Here is a 23,954-nt window from a genome sequence, read left to right on the forward strand (position 1 = left end):
GACCCACCGCGACCCTGAACTGGATAAGCGCTTACAGATAATGAATGAATAAATTGTGAAGGTTGCCTTTATGTGCGGAGGTAAAAAGAGTCAAGTCAACACTCCTCAGTGAGATCTCAACTAATAAGAATCTCATATTCTGATAAAAAATCTTCACATCTTTAATGTCAGACAAAATATTTCATGAAAAGTAATGGCCATTAATGGAAACTGATTTTGTCAGACATTTTGAAACATTCTGTTGGTTTATTCACTACACAGTGTTGACAGATATATTTTGACATGTTGTGTTTTAATGCCCACAATAACATGGACAAGGAGCATTGAAGTAAAGTAGGGAACCACTTTTAGGGCATTTTGTTAAACGTGAGTGAGTGAATGTGTGAGCAGCCTTAGCATTCAAGTGGTGGTGGCAATGTCCTGTGAAGACCCATCAGGCCGACGCTAGCATTAAGAAGATGTTTGTATGCAGCTGTTTTGGATCACGCCATTTCATGTCATGCCTTTCTACGGAGATTATGAACAAACAAATACGTTAATTGATTTTGAAGCTACTGTTCCTGAACCGAAGGACCCCACCCACAACAGAGACACAGCCACAGAAAATGGCAAATCCCTCGGTGCAGCGACCATAGAAGAATGATTATTTACTAACCATTGTACAATAACGTTTGGTACAGAGGAATTGCCTGCCACTGGGGGTGAAAAAGCCTTTTTGCTGACGTAGAGAGGGAGTGAAAGAGAAAAGGAGGGAGGAGAGGGATGTTTACGAACAGAGCTCTACCCTGAGAGAAAAAGAGAGAGAGGTTGAAAGCTTCGTTGAGAAAAACACGCAGCTCAGTGCAGCTTTAAATCGATATGAACTGCAGCCTGTAGCTAATAAACACGCTATAAAGCGTTAAAATGACCACTCTTGGACACGTAGTCTTTCTTCTCTGCCTTGTTTTTGCCTTTTCTTCACCAGTCGAAGGTAAGGAACCCTTTGTTCTCTCCTGTACGCTTTTTAAAAGTTTTAAAACGCGTTAGTCCGGGAAGGTGTCGGTGTTTTGTCGTCAGTTTATTAGTTTCTATCTGTTTATAGGCTGAATGCACAGCCTCGTGTTCTTTTCACAGTTTTCTTATCCTGCAACGGTCATTGTGAATAAAGCAGGCGTTTTGGGAAAACGTTTTATATTAGCGATAAAAAACCAAGGAAACATAATGCTTAGATAATATATCAACTTTAATTTGCACACGCATTAGCCGCTGGTCTGGATACTGCTCGTTTTTCTCTGATAAATGGTGTTTCAAACCCTGTATTTTGTATGTGAATGAGGTCTGTGTTTTATATTCCTTCATCACGTTTGAACATTTTCCAGAATGTATAAAGGACTCCGGCGGTGTGGAGTACAGAGGAACGCAACAGAAATCCTCCTCAGGAAAGCTTTGTTTGAACTGGATCAACACGACCAGAGACTATGACGTTCAGAACCACGCAGATTCAGACGCAGGTGAGAAGTATCCCTTTAACTATGTGCACTGCAGAACTTGACTCAAGTCAGACACCACCTTTATCTCCTTACAAGCAAAATTATACATAATTCATTTTAAAACATCAGGAAAAAAAGACAACACAAGTTTAAAAGAAACTCATAGTGGCAACAACTTGGGGAAAAGAAAAGCTTTCAGCATCTGCAGTGTATTTTTCTACATCTCCAAAGTTCATTTGTTTGCATTTTCTGTTTCTCACAATCCAAGAAACACATTTTGTAATGTTAAAGACTGGCAGCCAGTCTTTTCTGAAATTGGTTTCTTTGTTAGATTTACCAATTTTCTTCTTCTTTTTATTTTTTGGGGGGGCGTTTGTTTTTTTCTCTTCGCAAATAGGTTTTAGACACACTGCAGTGAGTGGTGTTCTCACACTCACCCCACCCGCCCATTAATGACTTATATTTGATAGATAATTTAATCCTTTATTGAGTAAATAAAGGTTGGTCTCTGATTTTGCACACTGCAATAAATGTACAAAAGTACATAGGAAAAAGATAGGAAAAGATTGGAAAAAGAAACATACAGCTAGCAAAGCTAACTTTTTAGTTTATTTGAATGGGTGTTCTAGGGCGGCATAGTGGTGCAGCAGGCTGGAGTTTGTGGCTTCAAGTCCTGCTCCGGGTGACTGTCTGTGAGGAGTTTAGTGGTTTGTCCATGTGGGTTTCCTCCAGGTACTCCAGTTTCCTCCCATGGTCCAAAACCCATGGATTGGCTACTCGAAAGTGTCCATAAGTATGAATATGTGAGTGAATGTGTTGCACAGTGAAGGACTGGCGCACCCTCCACGGTGTGATCCCTGTGATTCCGGGTAGGCTCTGGACCCCCTGTGACCCTGAAATGGATAAGCGGTTACAGACAATGAATGGATGGCTTTTCTATGAGAAAATATCACTGAATCGTTTAATTCAGTTTCTTTTTGATGGTCTCTATAAAGGTCAGATAGAAAAGCTTTGTCAGCTCCTACATTCAAATCTGTATTGTTCTATAAATCATACTATTTCTTTGTTCGCAGGTGTTGGGGACCATAGTTTCTGTCGTAATCCTGATGGCTCTGATGGGCCCTGGTGCTACATTTCCAGACCAGATGGTTTACCCGAGAGAGAGGCATGCACCATTGATTCTTGCCAAGGTAGCCATTTTAGATCTGTTCATAACTTATGCATAAACACAGTGTTCTTTTTCAGTGAACACATTAGAATAATTGCAGTTTGTTCTTGCCATTTTTAGACGAAGTTAATTTTTAGGCTAAGTGTGGTTGCATAAAATAACAAATGTCATTTTTAATAGTACACAGCAGTTATCATGTCAAAAGAGCTGAGGAAAGAATTGTGAATTCGCATTATATGCTACAGAAAACATGCTTTAACATGCAAATTTACATGACAAGAAGGGATCATTCATTCATTCATTATCTGTAAGCGCTTATCCAGTTCAGGGTCGCGGTGGGTCCAGAGCCTACCTGGAATCATTGGGCGCAAGGTGGGAATACACCCTGGAGGGGGCGCCAGTCCTTCAAAGCACAGCGTTGAATCTCTTCTGATGAGCAAAGAAAATGTCCTGATTTTAAGACTAATAATGCTAATATGCTATTATTATTTACATAACTTTGCATTTCCGTTACAAAATCACAAAATGCTTTAAACGGGATGTAGAAATTTCACAGTATATGCAGCTTCAGCTCCAGTGGACACTGCACCACACTTTGAAGCCCTAATTAGCGGGAACATTCAGAAAACATCTCCAGCTTTGAGTGTATTTTTAGGTTTTCCCTCAGAGTAAACACTCAGACTGTGATATGATTGTTGTGTCCACATTTGACACACTCAGCAGGCTCGGGTGGACCTGAGCTTGTTTGCAATTTGCCCTCTTCAGAGTGTGTCTTGTCCTGTTCATCAGCCCCTTATTTGGCCATCTACTAAAGCTGTAGCCTTGGTGTGTATAAAAACAAAGTCAAGCTGCTGGATTAATCAGTGTAAGGACACGAAGTGGAGGCATATAAGGACATTAACAGAGTTATCTGATGTTATTGAGTTTAGTGGGCCAGTTGGTAACTCTTCATCTAAAAATCAAGCTGCTTTCTAAGTGCTGCCCTTAGCTTTTGTGTTGGCCAAGACAGATCAAGTTAAACATTAATATCAGGCTTGGCCTCTGTTCAGAGACAAAGACAAAGAGTCACATGCACAAGAAAACTTGTTTAGCAGCTGTGCAAGTACAGGGGGATGACATGCCCCTCTGCCTTTGATTGGATGAGAGTTTAATGCTTACCACAGAGACAGGCGCTGAATGGCTGGGCCTGTTGTGACCTCATGCAGTGTAACTCCAGCAGAGTTGGTAAACAACTTTCTTAAAGGCGTGAGTGGGTGGGGACAACGACAACAGGAAGTGGATCATCTGGTTTCTGCAACACGATTGATTATAGCTTGTTGTGTATAGCACTGCTTATTTTAAAAGCAAAACATAAAGTTTCATAGTAATTTGCTCATAGCGAAGGAATGAGAGGAATATCAAAGTTTGCACAGTCTGTCTGTTATAAAGGAAGTCCCCTGTTTTTTCAGAAAAGCCCTTAAGTCATTCCAATTGGTTTGTTGTGAAATGTTAATGCTCAATTGCAGGGAAACATAATAAATCAGCTGCTCTTAGTGGATGAAACAGACCCAGACATTGTGAAGGGTTAAATGCATAAATCTACTTCACAGAAAGTTGTTAGCGGAGATGATATGTGACTTGAGGCATTCATATAATACAGCATACAAGGCAAAATGACTCAACATTTTTACAATTACACTAATTATCTCTGTATTTACGTCCAGAATAGAACACTCACACCTAGGGACTCTTTAGAGTAGCTAATCCACCTACCGACATTTGTTTTGGACAGTGGGAGAAAACCGGAGCACCCTGAGGAAACCCATGTAGACATGGGGAGAACCTAGAGGTGTGATTGGTCAAGATGCTCACAAAACCAAAACACACGTATTTGATGATAGGTTAGCATATTGTAGCTTTCTGTAATTTAATATTTTTGCAAGAGCCAATACTGCTATAAATGTTTTGTTATGATGTACTGTTTAGCCTTGCATAAAAGCTGCTTGAGCAGAGACAGTCTATCTATGCTTTGTCTTCAAGTCCAGAAAAGATGTAAACCCATATATGTTTTTATGAAATCCAAGGTCAGTGACTTTAACATGTGCCTTCTCTACAACAGCAGTGAATGCTTTTCAGACCCCACACGTGCAGCCAGTTGAAAGACATGTACTTACCAACTCAGAGCTAATAACAGAGGGGGCTTTTCAGAGCAACAAAAATCCACACTTAATTCAAAATGAATAACTCAGATTTTATCTCATAAAACCTGTCTGAATATGTATTCAGGCATATGATCTTTTGACCCACAGATGATAGCTTGAAGGAAGTATTGCCACCAGCTGCTCCGGCCCCTTCTCCAGTGCCCACCTCTGGCAAGTCAGAGACAGTGGACCAGACAAAGTCCGTCCCCGCTCAACCAGAGGGCGCTGCAGTGCAGCCGGTGATGGGGGTCAGTCAGAGGGTCAGGACTGGACCAAAGAAGAAGAAGGACTTGGGGACTACAGGTAGGTCCTGGGAGATTACTGTAGGGATGTTCCAAAGTCAGAATCCCAACCTCTGCTGTATTTGTATGCGTTTACAAACGGAGTAGATTAAACGGATTAAAAAAAAAATAATAATATATTCTGAATGATTAGATATGAAATGCATCATTGTACCGAATCTTCATTTCTTTACGTTGGTTGTGAAATGGACTGTTCAACAAAGTTATTCATTTATAATCCAAAACCACCACTGAAAGTGTACCAGTGGTTCTCAAACTTTTTAGACCAAGAATCACCTGTTATCAAATCAAAGCCCTACCTACAAAAAAAAATCTATAGAGCACATACAAATGATTAGGCCTAAACAGTAGGTCTTATACACAATTATACATTTATGAGCACATATAGGTACAAATTGGGGGAAATAAGCATTTCTGAAACATGAAGAGAGCTTAATATACACTTTAATAGACTATAGGTGAGAACAGTGTGACACTTGAAGCAGGTGCTCACAGCAGCTCTCAGCACTTGTGTCAGTAGGTGACGGAGGCGTGGCTCTGTTAAACAGTGTTTTTGGACTCTAATGATGCGAAGATCGGCCACATTAGGTGTATTTCGCTGGGTTGGTCTCGGTTTGTTTTTCTTCGTTTCCACTTTGTCCTTTTCTGCAAAAAAGTCCAAATTACTCACGTCTGTCTCTAACCTTCGCTTACGATCAATAAGAAGCTGAAACTGGGCTTTCTTTACATGGACTTTGCAAAATACTGGGAGATCGTGTTCCCTCCTTGGAAATAAGACGCAAGGGAATGCTGCCCCAGCCTTTCCTACTTCCTACTGAACTACCGTTTATTCGTAAACCGTGTTGGATTTTATTAAAGCTTAAAAATGAAAACAGTGAAACATTATGTAGTTTACACATGAACATTTTTCAGCTTCAGATTTTCAGTTATTAATTAGTACTTTAGTTAAGTGGCATTTTTTTAAAGTCATTTGGCGTGCCACTGTTTTAGACAATATCACAAAATTATTCAAAATAATGTTTGACAATGAGAGCCTTTTTAAAGCTGTAAGACTCTTGCTGCTGCTGCTGCTTTTAATGTTTTTTTGTTTTGTTTTGTAAAACGTGAATTAAACTCTTTAATGATTGGCTCTTAAATGCTGATTAACTCTGCTCTTCTCTTTCAGGCTATGTTCTAGCCATTTTAATGATGGGAATCATTATCCTACTGGGAGTGGGAATCACAGTGGGCTACTTTTATAAACGGTCAGTACTCTGTTTCACACACAATAATGCATTTTATTTACTGAGCAAGAAAAAAACCCCCACAAAGCACAGCTTGTTCAGAAGCAGGGCAGGAAGAGACCAGCAGAATTAAACCTACTGTAAAATACTGGCTGGTCTGGTTTAAAGTAATTGCATAAACATTTTTAAAACCTCACATGGTTCCTAACGGCTATTGAGTGTCCTGCTGTGGTTAATTGTAGAGGATGTTTTGAGAGTTGTGAAATGCTGTCTGTTTTTAAGCATTTTGTGTGGGAGGGGTTGTTTTGAGAGCTCAAGTGGAGATTATGGGAGGGACATGAGCACGTGTGCTTTTCAGCAAAGGTGAGTACAGGAACAGAATGTTTCAGCAGGAGGCAAGGCCTCCCACACACACACAAACACACACACACACACACACACACACACACACACACACACACACATACACACACACACGTTAAAACATGTACACATATGCTCAGATTGAGAGAAGATAAAATGCGACTTTGCAGGTCTGTAGAAAATATCCCTGCACATATTTTTTCTGTGGGGGAAAGAAATCTGGAAAAAAAATTATAAATATGTGATATGTAAGGAAATTTGCAAAGAAATCCATCGACATTAACCTTTTACAGTTTTCATTTGTTTTCATTTTCATTTGTATCCCATGAGAGAGAGAGAGAGAGAGAGAGAGAGAGAGAGAGATGCGCTTTGTGTTTATCTACTTTATATAAGCTTATTTTCCAGTCAGTTGACTGAGCACACACTGAAGTGAACTGGATAGGAGAAATGATAATAGTGACTTTTGAAGCACAGGACTGTCACTGCTGTAGGACCTTGTTATTTCATGTTGTACTTAAAATAATGTTGATAATTAATCCTATATTTACACTACCAGATTTTCTACCAAGAATATTAAATCAGTTAATCTTAATATTTGTAGATTGGGTTCAACAAATGATGTATCAGTTAAACTCTTACACAAATCTGCTCTCAGATCAGTGTTTTTCAGTCTTACTTCAGGCATGATTGTAGAGAAAATGGACCTGGTCCGTTTACATCAGCAAAAACCAGGTTTGGCCTTGGATCAATGGTTAGTGGCCACTCTTCTGTTTGTGTCTAATGGAAGCTCTGGCAGGGCACCCGGCTGCTGCCCTTGAAGCTTTTTGTCTCTGCCTGTGTGTCAGTTGTGATTATCTGCCTCTGTCATTATTATCTTTCTGTTTAAGTGGCTCAATACTAATGAACATAGGCAGCACGCAATGTTGAGAAGCTTACCACTTGTGACAGGTCTGTTATGTCATCCATACAGTTTTGTAGAGGAACTCTTTATTTCATCATTATATACATTATATACAATACATTATAAGTGTATTTTGAATCAGTGATATCCCATGTGCTACTAAGTACAGGAATACAATTAGGAATCACATAGTAATTACATGGCAATTAGATCTGAGGAACAGGGAGATGTAATCAGATATTGTAGATGATTCACAATCAACCTGATAATAATATTACAGATGTGATGTAATTGATGCTACATAGACCTGTGCACATAACGTGTGTGCATCCTTAACAATGGATTATTACAAGGCATTTATGAAATAATACGAGAGCAGTCATCTATTATTTACACAACTGAAGGCTTCCCATCCTACAGCAATTTTTGCCTGAATTTTAGTTCTCTTTGCGTGTTCTGTAATGCATGTTTACTTGGCCTTAGAACCCACTCACTTTACCATGTTCGGTAAACTGATGTTTCTTCATGAAGGGAAGCTGTTAGCATGTAAGTTGCTTTGTGAACAAGGAGAAGAGTAAGCAGAATGAGGAATGTATTTATTGCAATGCAGGAAGAAATACTGCACTGAATCTCTAAATACATATTATTAACTATTATCTTGTGAAGAATACCTATTATACCACAATTATTACTTTCTCCACCAAATATGCTCTGTATATCTTGTATGTTTTCAGTTTGTCATTAACCTGTTTCACCTGGAAAGGTTTGACCTCAAAACCTTCTGCACTACTGCTAGAGAGTAAATTTTAGTGACTGGTACTGGAGGAACAGAAGAGTTCAAAAGTAAGCGAAATAAGGCGGGTTCTACGCGGTATAGAAGCATAACAGGCACTTGTGGTTTAGCACACCACAGCAGAGTTTTTACAGCAAACTCCAGCTCAAAACACATTTTTAGAGGATATAATTGTATGTGAGTGAACGTGTGAGTGTGTTTTGCCCTGCAACGTTCTGGCGCCCCCTCCAGGATGTATCCCTGCCTTGTGGCCTGTGATTCTGTGTAGGCTCCTTGCCCACTGCGACCCTGAATTGGATAAGTGGACAATAAATTAATTTTTTTTCAAATATCATGGTATAAGATGTTCCCTTTGCATCGCCCAACCCTAGTGAACACTGAACCGTTGTTAATACAGTGCTCACTGCAGGCACCTAGAGAGACGGGATGATTGTGTAACACACTGCAGGCTTGTTCATCACAGTTGAGAAGGAAAAGAGAGGAGGCGACTGAGGAAGAGAGAGGAAAAAACCTAAAGAATGAGGAGAGTGAAAGAGGAGAATGTCCAAGGTGTCGCCCTTTCCTGCCATGAGCGTCTGTCTGTTCAGACTGCATCATCACCCCGTACTGCTTCTAATAAATGCTGGGAATGAAGGTTATCCATCATTTTGTTGTCAGTGTCTGAGCCTGCACCACTGGCTCAGCTTTGCTACTTCATTGGTCGAATACAGCCTCTCCACACTACTACAGCAGATTAATGGTGTCGACTAAAAATACACACAAGCCCTCGGCAGCAAACCAAGTCACAGTCTTGTGCTGGCGCTCCACACTGCACCCAGTAAGGGCTTCTAAATATAATACCACTTTCTAAAGATCCTCTCAGAAATCAAATACAAGCTGTTCCTGAAGAGGAACCAGAACATGTTCCTTTCATTCAGAGAATGCTGTGAAAATCTTTAAGAGCAAAACGAACCTCAGCTGTGCAGAGAGTGTTGAATAACTGCATTATGTAATAGAAGACTTCTTGAATTCGATTAAATGCTGCCTCCTGACTGCAGTTAAATGAAATGAGTTGTTAAGAAACTTTGAAGTATCTAGACTCCATTTTGAGTTTTGTTCTGCATCTCACCTACACACTATTAGCAGGTTTGAGTACACAGCTGTTATTATATTCTTCAAAACATGGCTAAAGTTTAGGGGAGGGATGTGTTCAGGATTCTTTAACTGTTGCACATATACAAGAAACACTTTACCTGTTATTGACCCGAGCTTGTGTTTTCCTCTGCAGGGGTCGTGACCTGAAAAAACAGCATGAGCAGCGAGTGTATGAGCGCGAGATGCATCGCATCACACTCCCTCTCTCTGCCTTTGCCAACCCAACCTGTGAACTGGTGGACGAGAACACCATTGTCATCACTGCTGAGCCTAGCGCACAGACCCCCACTCGGGACACCGTCGAGGGTGGAGACCCACTTATAAACCCTGCTGGAACCCCTGGAGCCTGAGAGATGTATCACAGGATAGATTTGGGAAAGATACAATTACAAAACTGTGCAACATTTCGGACCAACACTACAGCTACTCTCTCTGTCGCTCTCCTGGTCTAAAAACTCCTGTTCAGAAAGAAGGGAAGACATTTACAGACAGTTGGCATCCTTCACTTTTTAATGATGGCCATCCTGAGAGAAGGATGCAGGAGGACTCTGCTAAGGACACGAGACGGAGGGGATGTATAAAAGTGCATGTCAGAAGGGTTTCTTTTGTTTATTTGAGAAATGCATCTAAATCTTTCTGGATATTTCTGTATTTAGGAAGACTGCTATTGTGCAAATATACTGTATCACACTGTGACAGGAACCCTTCCCAATATTTGCAAAACTGCATCAGCAGTTCATAAACCTGTGGAATAATATGCTTTGCCACATATGCAGCGTGGGTTTAAGTGTGCGTTTGTGAATAGCGATCTTGTGCAGTAGATTCTGAAAGCGTATCCACATGCACAAGTACATAAAATGCAAGTGTGAAATTTGGGACTCTACTTATTGTATGGGAAATGGACCACAATGACTCTCTAGTCTTCATGCCCATGCACGCCAGTCCATTAGCAAGTACCACACACTCATTTAAGGTTAAGCTGTGTGTTAGAGTTTAAACTGAAATGTTTGTGGAAAAGGGATTCCTTTCCCATTGTCGGCTACTGTGGTTTTTTCCCCCAAGTCCATTTTGCTAATGAGAGGGAAAGAATGGAGCCTTACTGTGCCTCCCATTATCCAGCACTCTGTGAGTGGTGGCTGCAGTTAGCAATCAAAGCTGATATACTTTGGTCACAATCTATAGTCAGCACAGTGTTATTCATGAGGTGAGTGTTTACTCTGTGTTCAAGGAAAAGGAGTGAAGTGATACGAGGGGTTTCCATAGAAATGGCCTTAGTTTTGTGGAGTCACAGTCTCTGCATGTCCCTGGTTTTTCTGATGTTGAGGTGATTATGTTTGGGGAGGGAGTCCTTGAAGTGTCTAGACAGTGAAAGGGGGGTTTGGGACCAGTTGTTACAACTTGTTGTGGTTCAGCACCTCTGTGCCCTTCATAAACAGTGCTTTATTTCAAAGGCTCAGTACAGGTTTAGACGTCAAGGGGAGAGGACTGAACAGCTGCAAATGGGACCCTCACCAATATTGATGATATAAGGTTTGTTGATTATTGAATGGTGGAACTGATAGAACGTGAACATTCTCTGATTTCTGCAAATCCGTTTCACATACTCTCCCTGAGAAAAGACCAACAAAGTCCTGTCCTAAAGCTCCTTACACTCGGACGGAATTCAGTCACTGGGGAGAAATGTGTGAGATTGAGGTTGGTTTATTTTGCTATGGCTTGGAATTTGAATTCTATTTTTCCTCTGCAGTCTTGATGTACCAGAATACACATGCATATACTTTTGAAAGAACTTTTTATTTTTTATGTTTGGCAGATTTTTCCTGCTGTGACAGAAAAATAATACCATCAGAAATCTAAACGCCCTCTTGTCCTTTATTAATGTGAATTATTTGTTTCTAACCTTCAAGCGATTATATTTGATACCAACTAGTAGTTTTAATTGGGTTGACTTGCAGACATATGTACAAGGAGCATGTGTAATTTAATGTGACCAATAGCGACATCTAGTGGTGGCTTTTATTCAGATGACAATATAATAATGGCACAGGTGGTGTCGCAGTCACACAGCTTCAGGGACCTCGAGGTTGTGGGTTCAATTCCCGCTCCAGGTGGCTGGCTGTGAGGAGTTGGTGTGTTCTCTCTGTGTCCGCATGGGTTTCCTCTGGGTGCTCTGGTTTCCTCCCACAGTCCAAAAACACGTTGGTAGGTGGATTGGCGACTCAAAAAAAGTGTCCGTAGGTGTGAATGTGTGTGTGAGAGTGAATGTGTGTTGCGCTGTGAATGACTGGCGCCCCCTCCAGGGTGTATTCCTGCCTTGCGCCCAATGATTCCAGGTAGGCTCTGGACCCACCGTGACCCTGAACTGGATAAGCGCTTACAGATAATGAATGAATGAATATAATAATGGGCCACTGAAGAACAAAAAATCTGCATTTTCTCATTCATCATTTATTCATGAAACATTAGTGTAAGAAACACTAAGGTAAAAGACATTGTAGTGGTTACATTTTGTACACAGTACCTCAGGGTAAAGCTAAGGGAAAACAAATGGTACTTTTCACATTCTACAAAATTCTGCAATTAGCAAACCCATATTCTCCCAAAACTGTTACAGAAAATTAATCATACAGCTTTTACAATTCTCACACCGATGTCAAAGAAGTATAATCAAACAAGAATGCCAGCTCCAGTTTTGAGAGAGGGATCAAAACCAGGACTGCAGGGTTCTGTACTATTTATCAAACAGCTTTACAGGTATCACGATGTGCAGCTGCTTTGGGAACTCTATTTACATCATACTTGAAATTAAAGAGCTATATAACAACAAGGCAGGCAAAAGACTTCAGTTACACTCGATTTAAAACCCACCTACACAGAGATCTGACACATGCACGATGGCAGAGGAGTGCCTTTAAATCAAGCAGTGCTTCGTTATTTATGAATAGTGTTCAGTATTACGAATAAATCACATTGCTTTCTAAGGACTCAATCTAAGACAATTTAGGACTCAAATTCAGATTTGTTTTATTTATTTAACTTACAAATCATCATTAACGAGGACCTAAATAAGTAATGGAACTAAAGGAAGTAAACTAAAACAATACAGCAATATATACAAAATATAAATGCACATACATTGCTTTAATTTGAAGACGTGTAATATTTAATAGAAGCGATATATAATGTTCTTAACCAGGAATTTACAACAGTTAAGATGAAACATAATTTAATTATCTCAATCTTGATTCATTATCTCAAGCTGTTCATAAATATGAAAGAAATAATCTTTCAATATTTTATTCAGTGTTTACATGTGTCACCGAGTCCCTGTGTAGGCAGCCCCTAAATAAATAGTGAATAAGAGATTTAAGAGATTTATGCTGATCCCTTTAGAGCGGTGTACACATGGAATCAACCACCAGGGGGCAGCTTGGCCCAGTAATTATTGGATTTGAGGATTAAACTTACTCTTTGTGTACTTTAGCATTTAACACCCACTGATTAGTGAAGACTTGAGCACATCTTTAGACAGCCTTGGCTCCAGGATGTCTAAAAATATGTTAATGCTACACTTGTCCAGATTCATTAAATATTTCTGATCATAGCAGAAGTTACGCTAGCAGCTGCATGCCGTTTCAGACATTTGATTCATTTTACACATTAGTCATCATCACGCCTCCAGTTGCAGGCACTCCGTAAAGAATCGGCAAACCAAGAAATCCCAAATTAGTCTGTAATCATACAGGAAAACTAACCCCTTCGTGCAGAAAAGAAAAGGAATATGAAGAACATGGAGAACACTGAAATGTGCCTGCTCTCTTGAGAGAGTCAGCAGTTTTAGAATGCCCATAGAAAAGGCCAACAGCCCACCTACCGCCATCCACACTATATCTCATCTCCACAGCTCCAGGTGCTGTAAACACATCTGTGCTAGTTATTATGAAAGGGGATGTTTCTTCTGCTCCTTTTGGTCACTGGCTCCAGCTGTCATTGCGCAGGCTCTCAGTGAGCAGGGGTCGCAGAGTCCAGACGAGCTTTGTGTCCGTGGGCTACGTGCTGTTGCTTTCCAGGGTGGGCTGCTCTGGGACTAGCGTGGTAGGACTGGGGTCGGGAGAGAAGTCATTTGTGTTTGAGCCGTGAGTTCTCCACAGATTCTGCTGCAGTTCGTCCAACTCGGCTGGCAGATGGATGCCCAGTTCCTGATTCAGCGCCAAGGCCTCAAAACAGTCCACCAGCTTCTCGAATGTAGGCCTGGAGAGGAGACACGTGAAAATGTTAAGAGACCACATCTTTTGTATATTTAATTAGCAGAAATTAACAGACATTAAGTACAATTAATATTTCTTTATTTAGAGTTTAGATACAAGGTAACGAACGCACTGCAGGAAGAAAGAGAACTTAAAACGAAAGGCAGTCTCCAAAACTAAAGATTTCTTACATTTTTGTAGGTAAAATTAAATATGTCTGAAATGTTCTTTTAAATTATTCAAAGATACAGAACAAAAAAGGGACTCTTAACATGCGCACAAGACTTGACAGACCTGAAAAATTCAAGCAAACATTTAAGACTAAACTTTGGAAGTGTGGCAAAATATCCCTAGAGATTATATATTCACAAGGAAGGGAAAATGCAGGTAGTGTTCTTTTAGGGTAAAAGAATATAGTCTTCCATTAACCCAGTAATGACTAAACTGATGTGAAATATGCAGGTCATTCACTGCAGGGGAGATTCATAATGAGGGAGTACAACAACCGGTGAAAAAACGCAAAAAGCTCCTTTGGGTGTGTCCATGGGAGGACATGAGAAAATGCTTGACAAAGCTGACTGGAATTCAGCTTTTATTGCTGACGTATGCCTTAAATTGCAGCTCAAGTCAAAACAAAGACAAACACGACAGGTGCGCCGAAAACTTTAACGTCACTTCATCCAGACGTTCAGTATGAAAATACTGGCTCCACATAGGACACCAAGGATGGTCCCAGATGAGCTCTTCTCCCTTAAGCTAGTTGACACATACACTATGAACAACCATTAGAGGATGGGTTTCCAAAGTGTTGGTTGTTGCCCTGTTGTTTTGCTTATTTCACTGCTGTGGTGAAACCATAATCATGGGTGTCTTCTTGTGATATAGTTTTGGAAGAAACAGTTTGGTGGGAGGTGAAATGTTGTTGTATGTTGTGAACATGGTGTAATCGTCTCCAGGAGCTGACCACACCTACTTTAACATTTGCACTTCCAGCTACTGCACTACACTCACCGACTGTCAGGAAACAGGTCACAGCAGGCCACAGCCAGAGGGAAGAAAGCAGGTGGGCAGTCTTCAGGAAGGAACTTTTCCATAAACTTGCCCACATTGAGCCCAAAGTCCAGAGTCCGAGGAAGACACTCCGGATCTGCGTACACCTGCCCAATGATCTGCAGCCAAAAACAGAGAAAAATAAACCCACGTTGTGTGAATGAGAAGCAAATACAACACACACACAGAGAGAGAGCGAGAGAGAGAGAGAGAGAATATGTCTAGCTTTTTTCACATTTGCAGATTTGCATAAATCCTTTTGGAATAACCACAGAATGCAAAACAGGCTCACTGTAGAGAAAGGAAAGAAGAGAGAAGTCTCAGGAAGAAACAACAAAACAAAGCTTCAAAAGCACCACATCTTACCTCACAGAGTACGATGCCAAAGGAGAAAACATCCACCTTCTCATCGTAGCGTTTACCTGTTCCACACAAAGGTCAGAGACAAACTACATTTAAACTTCTTGTTATTTGCGAGTGTAAAGTCCAAAAACCAATACTAATTTACAAACACTTATTAATATAAATGGCCAAAAGTAAACTGCATACATACAGACAGTAAACACCACCCTGAAGCTTGAACTGTCTGTACTTTTGTTCATTTTTATAGACAACACTATGTTAGAAATTAACTAATGTGGAATTGTAATTGTCTGCAGTTATAAGGGGAGCTTACATGGAATTAGACAAAAGAGAATCCAGAAATCTGGATTTGATATTAAATTTCACTATAGGGATGCATCAATATGAGAATTCTGGGCCGATGGTGACATCTGATATTATCCATGCACATATCTGCTGATTCAGATACTGATATATGTATTTATAAAATGCAGAAGGATAAGACCCCCTAGATTAACATTACTGACAAATGTACCACTTCTTTATAACATTTTATCTACCAACTGCTCACAAACAATAACATAAAGGGTGTTTCCTGAGAAAATTGTTAACCAACTATTCCTTACAGAGTCTAGTCACAGCTTTACAAGTTAAATATAATTAAAGATCTCCTCAAACTAATACAAATATTAATATGAAATAAATGAATGTTAAACACAAAGGATTAAACACAAATAAATACCAGCAGGAATATTACAGTGTAACTATTCTACAGTATAGTAATACAGAAAAGAGCTTCCCACTGTCAGAGGGGGAAGAATAGGTGCCATTTCTTTTTTCTACATGTGAATCAGTCTTTCTTTCTTCATCTAGTCTTTATCTAGTATAAATGTGTCAGCAATTATTGGTTTTGAATATCGGCGAAATCAAAGCATCGGTCAGATGCAGATAATCTAAAAATCAATTATATGCCGATATTGATATAATTCCAATTTCATTGTGTATCACTTAATTTCACCATTATCAACATTCAGTATGTGTGAAAATGTGGAGGCTCCCTGGTGGTTCAGGAGTGCAAATGAAACGGCTACATTTATATAAAATGGTCTCTGGATTCCTGTTTAAAAAATTAAATAAATAAAAAATAAATTGTTAAATAAACTCTGTGTCAGTTCATTTCTACAGTGCATCATTTCACATTAGAATAACCTGAATTTCTTTTACATTTAAATAAATTAATAATGCAAACCATTTAAAGAATTGTTGAATCTCCATTTTAATGAGGGTTTTTTAATCCCCCTTGTCTTTTCTGAATTCCACCAATTAGTAGTTCACCCGAACTGCACACGGTGCCACAAGGAGGGTATGGGTGAACACATGCTTCCTGTGAGACACCTTAGGTCAATGCACCCCTTCTTCTCGAACTGGGGCTAATGTAATGTCACTGAACAGCCTAAAGCCCTGGAGGAGAACACAAGCTGACTAGATTTGTTACGTCAGCTGACAGACATCTATGCTAACTAGCACCATGAGCAGAGAGACAGAGGCCAGTTGCGCCCTCTAGGACTCCTGGCCTCAGAGAGATGTGTCATGTGACACATCAGACTTATTGGGAATTTCACAAGAAAAACAATGGCCTGCTTGGTTTTAATGTTATTATTTCATGAGTTATATACAAGTTTCTGACCACTGTGTTCAAAGTGCTGCCCATTGTGTTGGATTGTCAATGCAACCCTCTTCTCCCACTCTTCACACACTGATAGCAACATCGCAGGAAAAATGCTAGCACAGGCTTCCAGTATCCGTAGTTTCAGGTGCTGCACACCTTGATGGTATGGTGTGGTATATGGGGTACAAAGATAGTGGGGTCATTCTTCATCAATGGAAACCTCAAGGCCACTGGATATGTGAAATTGCTACATGATGATGTGTTTTCCTTTTTATGCACTGAAGCTGGCACGTTCCCCGAGTTTATCCAGCAAGATGATGCACCACATTATGGGCGTCAGGTCCGAGCATTCCTAGATGAACAGTTTCCTGGAAAGTGGATTGGTCGTCGTGGGCCAGGTGAATAGCCCCTAAGGTCTCCCGATCTGACCCCCTTACACTTTTATCTTTGGGGTCATCTGAAGGCTATTTTCTATGCTGTGAATATACATGATGTGCAGCACCTGAAACTACGGATACTGGAAGCCTGTACTAGCATTTCTCCTGCGGTGTTGCTATCAGTGTGTGAAGAGTGGGACAAGAGGGTTGCATTGCCAATCCAACACAATGGGAAGCACTTTGAACACATTTTATAAGTGGTCAGAAACTTGTAAATAACTCATGAAAGAATTAAGTTATGTTAAAAAAAAGCACACCATTGTTTCTCTTGTGAAATTCCCTTTTGTTTGATGTGTCAAATGACCCTCTTCCAATTGAAAAAACAAAAGTTGGATCCAAAATGGCCGACCTCAAAATGGCCACTATGGTCACCACCCATCTTGAAAATTTTCCCACCTCCCATATACTAATGTGCCACAAACAGGAAGTTAATATCACCAACCATTCCCATTTTATTAAGGTGTATTCATATAAATGGCCCACCCTGTAATATTTGTCAAATTGTCATTTTTTGATGTAAAAATCTGCTGGGCACTGGGTCCAAATGATATCTAAATATATTGTGAAAATAAATGAATATGAGCTTTTCTAACCGTTCAACATTTCCGGGGCCATCCAGTATGGGTTGCCTACGACTGTGTATCGCTTTTTCCGGTCAATGCGGCGGAATAACCTCTTCTTGTTGGGCTTGTCTGGTGGTGGATGTTTCACTTTGTCGTCCTTTACAAGTCGAGACAAGCCAAAGTCTGCCACCACCACTGTGTTGTCCTGCAAATGGAAAAACAAGCACCAACCACAGTTAGAGCTTTTCTTTTTTTAACAGTGAATCTGAATGTTTACTCGGATACACAACTGTATCACAGTGGGCTATGGGTGATGAACACTTATGATGAGGTTCATGAATTATTCATTTTGTTGTTTTTTCCTCTTTCTGTCTCACTCACTCACACTTCATACTGATATTTTGTAGCACGCTGACATAGCATCAATTCTTCTATCTAGCCTCATAACACAACCAGGAATCTTCAGAAACTGCAGTCTTTCTCTCTCACTCTCTCTCTTTCTGCCTGTTTCTCACTCTGTGTCTTGTCTCTCGCTCACTCTTGCATAACTTGTTTTTGTTTTTCACCTTCTCAGCCTCTGTCTGTGCTGACAAGAAGGCTAAAGTACTCCTCCCTTGGCCAATCAGCACCGGGGACAGGAGAGCCAATCCTCCAGCAGTGGAACAAAAACACCATTTCAACACCGTCAAAGCCCATTCTTTAACTCCAGACACACATACTACTGCAGTTCACAGCAGTGAAAACAAATGGATTGAATGTTTTTGAGAATGATCTGTGTGAATCAGGGGCTGCTACATTAAGAGATTAAGAAGCAAGCATTAACTGTGTCACCTACCAGTTTCACCAGGCAGTTGTGTGAGTTGAGATCTCTATGGATGATGCTCATTGAATGCAGATATGCCTGAAAGGACACAAAACTGTGTTTATAAGCAAAGGATGGACGACATGGAGCCAAAAAACATTATGTAACAAGTTTCTGTTGTTTATGGACAAAAGTGGGGATGGGGCAGATTAGGAAATATAACTAATAAAACGATGGTATAAACAGGGATACTCAATACATAATACATTTTACCCAGACATTACACATTTGTCAAGCTGTTGTTTATTAATACCTTCATTTTTAACTTCAAACAAAACTTAATTTCTATACCTTTTGTAGTATTGCAAATAGTAACAAGTTAATAAAAGTAACATTTTTGTAGTTCCTATAAAAATAAAATTAAGAATTTATTTTACTGATAATATTAGTAACATTCAAATGTGTTAAGCAATAATAGGCTTAGTTTGATCATATTAGCAAAAGTGTTCTAGGCTAAAGGAAAGATTGTCCGCATTCAGAAAGCTAGAGAAGTGCTTCTATAGTATCGGGACCGACAGTAATGTTAATGCATGTGAACTTGGGAAAGCGCAAAGTAATGGATGCAGTGGAGATCTCTAGCTAGATAGCTGTAAAGAGTATGGACTTTCAAAAAACAGTGCATAGTAAAAGCATAAGATAAAAACAAAGCATATAGTAGAAGCATAAGAAGAATACAAAGCATACAGTAAAGAAGGGAAACCAAACCTATACTGGAAAAGATGTTTTAACTTTAAAATAATTTTCTAAAGAATCTAAACAGATGTCATCCAAAGTCAAAGCCAAATATGAAATTGTTTTTTCTATGTGTTAGTTTCAAACACATTTAGGCTAGTTATTCACTGACCAGTGTAAATGCCATGTATATGTAACAGTGAACAGTCACTAAAGCCACTGTCAATCATTGAAGTGAATCAAGTTTACTACTCACCATTCCACAAGCAATGCCCTTGGCAAAGCTGACCCTCTGCCTCCATGGAAATGGGTCCTAAAGAATGTGTGTGAAAGATGGAGAGCCAGCACAAGAGAGAGTGAGAAAGTGAGTGACAAAGAGTGAGAGCAAGAGAGAGAACAAGGGAGAGAGATGGGGGGTGGGGGGGTTATATAGTGTGTCAATAGGTAGCTTTGCAATCCAAAAACAATCACAGCTGCACCATGTGATTCAAAGTGGCATTACAAAAATCTCCCTCAGTACTGAACACAGGTGAACACACTAAATTGTCGGAGGCAGGGATGCAATTTCCAGGCTGATATAGATTCAAGTAAGTTATTTTAAAACCAAAAATATATAAAAATACTACACTTTTTTCCACCCATTTTCGAAGACTCCCCTATTATCACAATGACACCAAACTGGGAGGGTGAAGGCCAGCACATGCTTCTTCTGGAACATGTGAAACCAGCAAGATACTGTGCTAATACGTCACTGGACAGCTAGAGGGGGACATCAACTGCTAAAGTCTGTTAGATTAAATGTTAAAAAACCTAAACATGCATTTATTTGTCATTGTGGAATATACAATGAAATGGGTCTTCTGCATTTAATCCAGAACAATATAACTTAGTGTTCACTGCATATATTATACATAAAATCTATTTATAAACCACATAACTACTGAAATTTACATGTAGCATTAGTTTACACTAAACATTAAAATAATATTCTTTGTGTTGAGCAATATCAACATTGACTCATGTGCAACAGCATTTCAAGTGCCAACTTTGCAACGTTAGTATACACAGCTGAGCATCGAGTTCCACAATCAGTTGTATTCACTAATTTCAAGGAGTCTCTACAAATGTTTGAACAAATACAAATATTGAATGCCCTAGGCTGAGAAAAGCCCTCTCAGCACTGTGAGGCAACCTGTGTGCTGACCTGCTCCTCATCTGCAGACCATGTGCTGGAGCCAGCCACAGTGGGAGGCAAGGAAAACAACATTTCTTTGAACTCTCTCACCTGGAAACACTTTTTCCCCTCGCTCTGCATTCCATTCTCCCTCTCTAAATACATGCATCGCTCTCTCTCTCCCTCTCCCTGTTGCTCCGCCTTCTCCCCCACCCTTCACTTGCTCTCTCATTGTTCAGTACCTTCACTTTTCTCCGTCTGCAGAGTTTACCCCAGGACACTAGAGGTAGCGAGTTACAGACACGATGTCTGGCTAAACTTTGTGCAGCCACTACCAGATCTGCTTATTAAGAATGAAAGAGAAGAACAGTAGGAGGGGTGATTTATCTGTCTGGACATACCATGTCCCTTATGAAGTCCTTCAAGGTTCCACCCTCAATAAACTCTGTGATGAGATTGAGCCGCTTGTCTTTGTACAGCACACCAATGAACTTGAGAACATTTGGGTGATCCAGACTTCGCATCACTTTGACCTATAGAAAAAAGAAAGAAAAAATGCTAACAAGTCAATTTTCAGTCATTTTCATTTTCACTATTTAAATAGATCATTTTGACAAGAGCATAATAAATAATAAATAATAAAAAAATAAAAATAATACGGCACTTAACTGAATAATAGAAAACGATGCATAGTCTTTCTAACGTGTCAGAAGACTTCGAAAGTATTAAAAATAAAGGCTAAAAACATCTTTATAAAGACTACCTTCAAAGGGGACTCACTTTTTGCATGCTTTTGTGTTTCCACTTGGGTCTCTACTGCTCTTATAAACGCTAAGTGCGCCAAAAATAATAAAAAATAAAATTCCATCCGGTTTCTGTGAGTCAGTTGAAAGAGTTTGGTGTCAGGAATCATATGCTTCTGCGAGCCATTTGGATGGCTAGGGAAATTTGCACTGAATCATCCTGGCATTGGTGAAGGTGTTTGTGCAGACAGAGCCTGACTGACCTATGCACTCAAAGGCACATTGAGTAGGGCCCCGCAAATTAACGAAGGCCCCCTTGTCTCAAGTTAGGGAGAGTTTGTGTATAATCAGAAGATGAAGAGAAACTATCCTTCAGGAAATGGAAAAAAGAGAAAAAAAAGACTCCACGAGACTGAGCTGCAAGAAAAGCAGTGAGGTAAACCTGTGACTGTTCTTCTCGAAGTTGGATTGTTAATAAATAATAGTCTATGTACACAGCCGTGGGAATATATTTAGAGGTGGCATGCACTGCCCAGCTGTTCTTCACAACCTTAAAAGCCTCGCAGTGCCACCGTCTCATGAACCAAACTTTGAAGCTGAAAAGTTCAAAGCATATACTGATGTTCTTATACGGTCTAATACTTGTTTAAAATTTCCCAAACACAACAGTACAGTATAAAGGTTACTTACTATTACTATTTATATATTCTTTTTTAAATAAAAATGGTTTGTTTACACTGCATTTTGTTCTGTATATGGCTGGCTGTTTATTCTAAACCAAAAGGAGGGAGAGTACTAGTGGAGGGTCAGGTACAATTGTCAAAAATTTGTTTCATTTTGGCTCAGAATTTAAAATTTTGCTTAGGGCCCCAGGAAAGTCTGGACCGGCTCTGTGCAGGTGACTCCTCTTCTTCTTCTCTGGGTCTGACTGAGGGTCGAACATATTGGGTTGAACATACTGGGTTGTGTAGTGCCTCTGTTTCCTGTCATTTTCACGTGTGGTAAACGCTCAGCGTAAACATTCAATTCATAAACAATTCCTATTTCTAGCCAGGTCTAACCAAATCACACAATGCAAAAAATTCTAGCTGAAGCTTAATTTCAAACTGCTGCCAATAAAAGTTCACTGGACAACACCACAATTTGGTAGCTTTCCTATTCTGTAATGTCATTTAACAAGCACCCACTAGCCGTTTATGAGCTGCAGTTAGCATTAACCAGCTCTGAAAACTGTAACAGTGTAAAGTGCTGGAGTAAAGCAGTTAATCTCACCTCCTTCAGGAAAGTTTTCTGAGTCTCTTCGTCACACCGAATGAGCTCCTTCATCACCATTACCTCCTCTGTGGCCTTATGGGTGACCTATTGGACAAAAAATTCCCAATCATACATCAGCTACCTCTAACATACTGAGTGTCATTGTATTCTTAAGACAGAAATACGGTTTCTGAAAAAAAAAATGGCAGTATTGTATGCTAAATATAAACAATTTTTTTTCCAACTGTGACCATTTTGTCTTATAGTCTCCTGCTTTAACAAAGTAGTTTTGAAAACAGGATCTAAAACACCTGATGCCACCAAAGGTCTGTGGGCTTAAGAATGAAGAATAGAAAAGGAAGAATGATGAGTGGACAGACCTTGATGGCCTGACCAAAGAAGCCCTTGCCCAGCACCTCTCCGTGGATGAGGTCACAGGGTCGGAAGATGCGATGGGAGCAACTGGAGGAAGCACGCAGTGATTCTGAGCGTCCAATGTCTCGTGCCAGTGCTGGGAGTTCCTTTGGAGAGGTGGGACCCGGAGATTTACAGATGCTGTTACTGCGCCTGTAATTTAAAATTAAACCCATTTAATCAAATCTTAAATATCTTTTAAAAGTGGTATAGAAAAACAGGGGAAAATATCCAACAACCTCCCTTATACTTTATATATATATATATATATATATATAAAATATAAGAGTAGAAGTACACAGTGGTACTAATGCTATCCAAAGAATTTATGATACATAGTGTCAAAAAACCTCGTAAGTCTCATCCACAAATCTTAGTTAATATGCTTCACAAGAATGAACATTCAAAAATATACAGTTCATAAGGTTCAAATTAGTATGATGTGCCCAGTGCAACCCAATAATTGTATTTTTAAATATTTGAATTAAAATTTAGTAAGCAAACTGCAAGCAGCCATGGTTATTGTACCTGAGAGACCTTCTTTTCAGCGTGCCCTCGTCAGCTGCCGTTCTTTCGATCACTGCATCTGAAGGAGAAGATAGACGTAGGCGTGATGCAGCCGGGACACCCAGGCGGTTGTTTGTGGATCCCAGACGCAGTCTGTCCAGTCTCTGTCTGACCGGATCATACTCGATCAACAGCTGCAGCGTTTGACTGGTCCTGTGGATAAGGTCTTCCACCTACAACAGCCAATAACAATTTGATTTTAATCTTGAGGTCAGTTCTGGATACATCCGAAATATTTACAGAATAAAATTGAGGTGAAATAACAATGTGACACAATGCCACGCAGGGCTGCATGATAATGACAAAAATATAGTCGCGATAAATCAATATGTGAATAATGTGAATTTACCTTTCTAGTTTTTATTGAACTTAGTCTTTATAAAACCTTCATTAATAACTTGCAAAAATTATATCAGTGTCACTAGCC

At 39.8% G+C, this 23,954-nt stretch overlaps 2 protein-coding genes across 2 annotated transcripts in view; one reads left to right on the forward strand and one right to left on the reverse strand.

Annotated features, from left to right (window-relative positions):
* Window positions 1-803: 803 nt before the first annotated feature.
* Window positions 804-11,376, forward strand: LOC136679787 (phosphoinositide-3-kinase-interacting protein 1-like). Its single transcript, XM_066658464.1, has 6 exons — window positions 804-970; window positions 1,359-1,490; window positions 2,543-2,659; window positions 4,926-5,120; window positions 6,285-6,363; window positions 9,667-11,376. Exons 1-6 carry the CDS (start codon window positions 904-906, stop codon window positions 9,881-9,883), a joined length of 807 nt encoding a protein of 268 aa, XP_066514561.1. The 5' UTR covers window positions 804-903; the 3' UTR covers window positions 9,884-11,376.
* Window positions 11,377-11,512: 136 nt separating this feature from the next.
* LOC136678985 (LIM domain kinase 2-like) overlaps window positions 11,513-23,954 on the reverse strand; it is a 39,540-nt gene continuing 27,098 nt past the window's right edge. The window contains exons 7-16 of the mRNA XM_066657213.1: window positions 23,489-23,700; window positions 22,927-23,113; window positions 22,565-22,651; window positions 20,951-21,082; window positions 19,632-19,688; window positions 18,677-18,742; window positions 17,872-18,046; window positions 15,197-15,252; window positions 14,792-14,949; window positions 11,513-13,784 (exon numbers count right to left, since the gene is read on the reverse strand). Of these exons, the coding sequence (XP_066513310.1) occupies window positions 13,583-13,784; window positions 14,792-14,949; window positions 15,197-15,252; window positions 17,872-18,046; window positions 18,677-18,742; window positions 19,632-19,688; window positions 20,951-21,082; window positions 22,565-22,651; window positions 22,927-23,113; window positions 23,489-23,700 (1,332 nt within the window). The 3' untranslated portion in view covers window positions 11,513-13,582. The remainder of the gene's footprint in view (window positions 13,785-14,791; window positions 14,950-15,196; window positions 15,253-17,871; window positions 18,047-18,676; window positions 18,743-19,631; window positions 19,689-20,950; window positions 21,083-22,564; window positions 22,652-22,926; window positions 23,114-23,488; window positions 23,701-23,954) is intronic.

Source organism: Hoplias malabaricus, chromosome Y (assembly GCF_029633855.1).
Source record: "Hoplias malabaricus isolate fHopMal1 chromosome Y, fHopMal1.hap1, whole genome shotgun sequence".
In the NCBI taxonomy this organism is placed as follows: Eukaryota; Metazoa; Chordata; class Actinopteri; order Characiformes; family Erythrinidae; genus Hoplias; species Hoplias malabaricus.

Excerpts from the sequence above, each read along its gene's own strand:
- LOC136679787 (XM_066658464.1), top strand. The coding sequence starts at position 904 with ATGACCACTCTTGGACACGTAGTCTTTCTTCTCTGCCTTGTTTTTGCC. Across the intron at positions 971-1,358 it reads CTTTTCTTCACCAGTCGAAG|AATGTATAAAGGACTCCGGC; the intron begins GTAAGGAACCCT and ends AACATTTTCCAG. Across the intron at positions 1,491-2,542 it reads CCACGCAGATTCAGACGCAG|GTGTTGGGGACCATAGTTTC; the intron begins GTGAGAAGTATC and ends CTTTGTTCGCAG.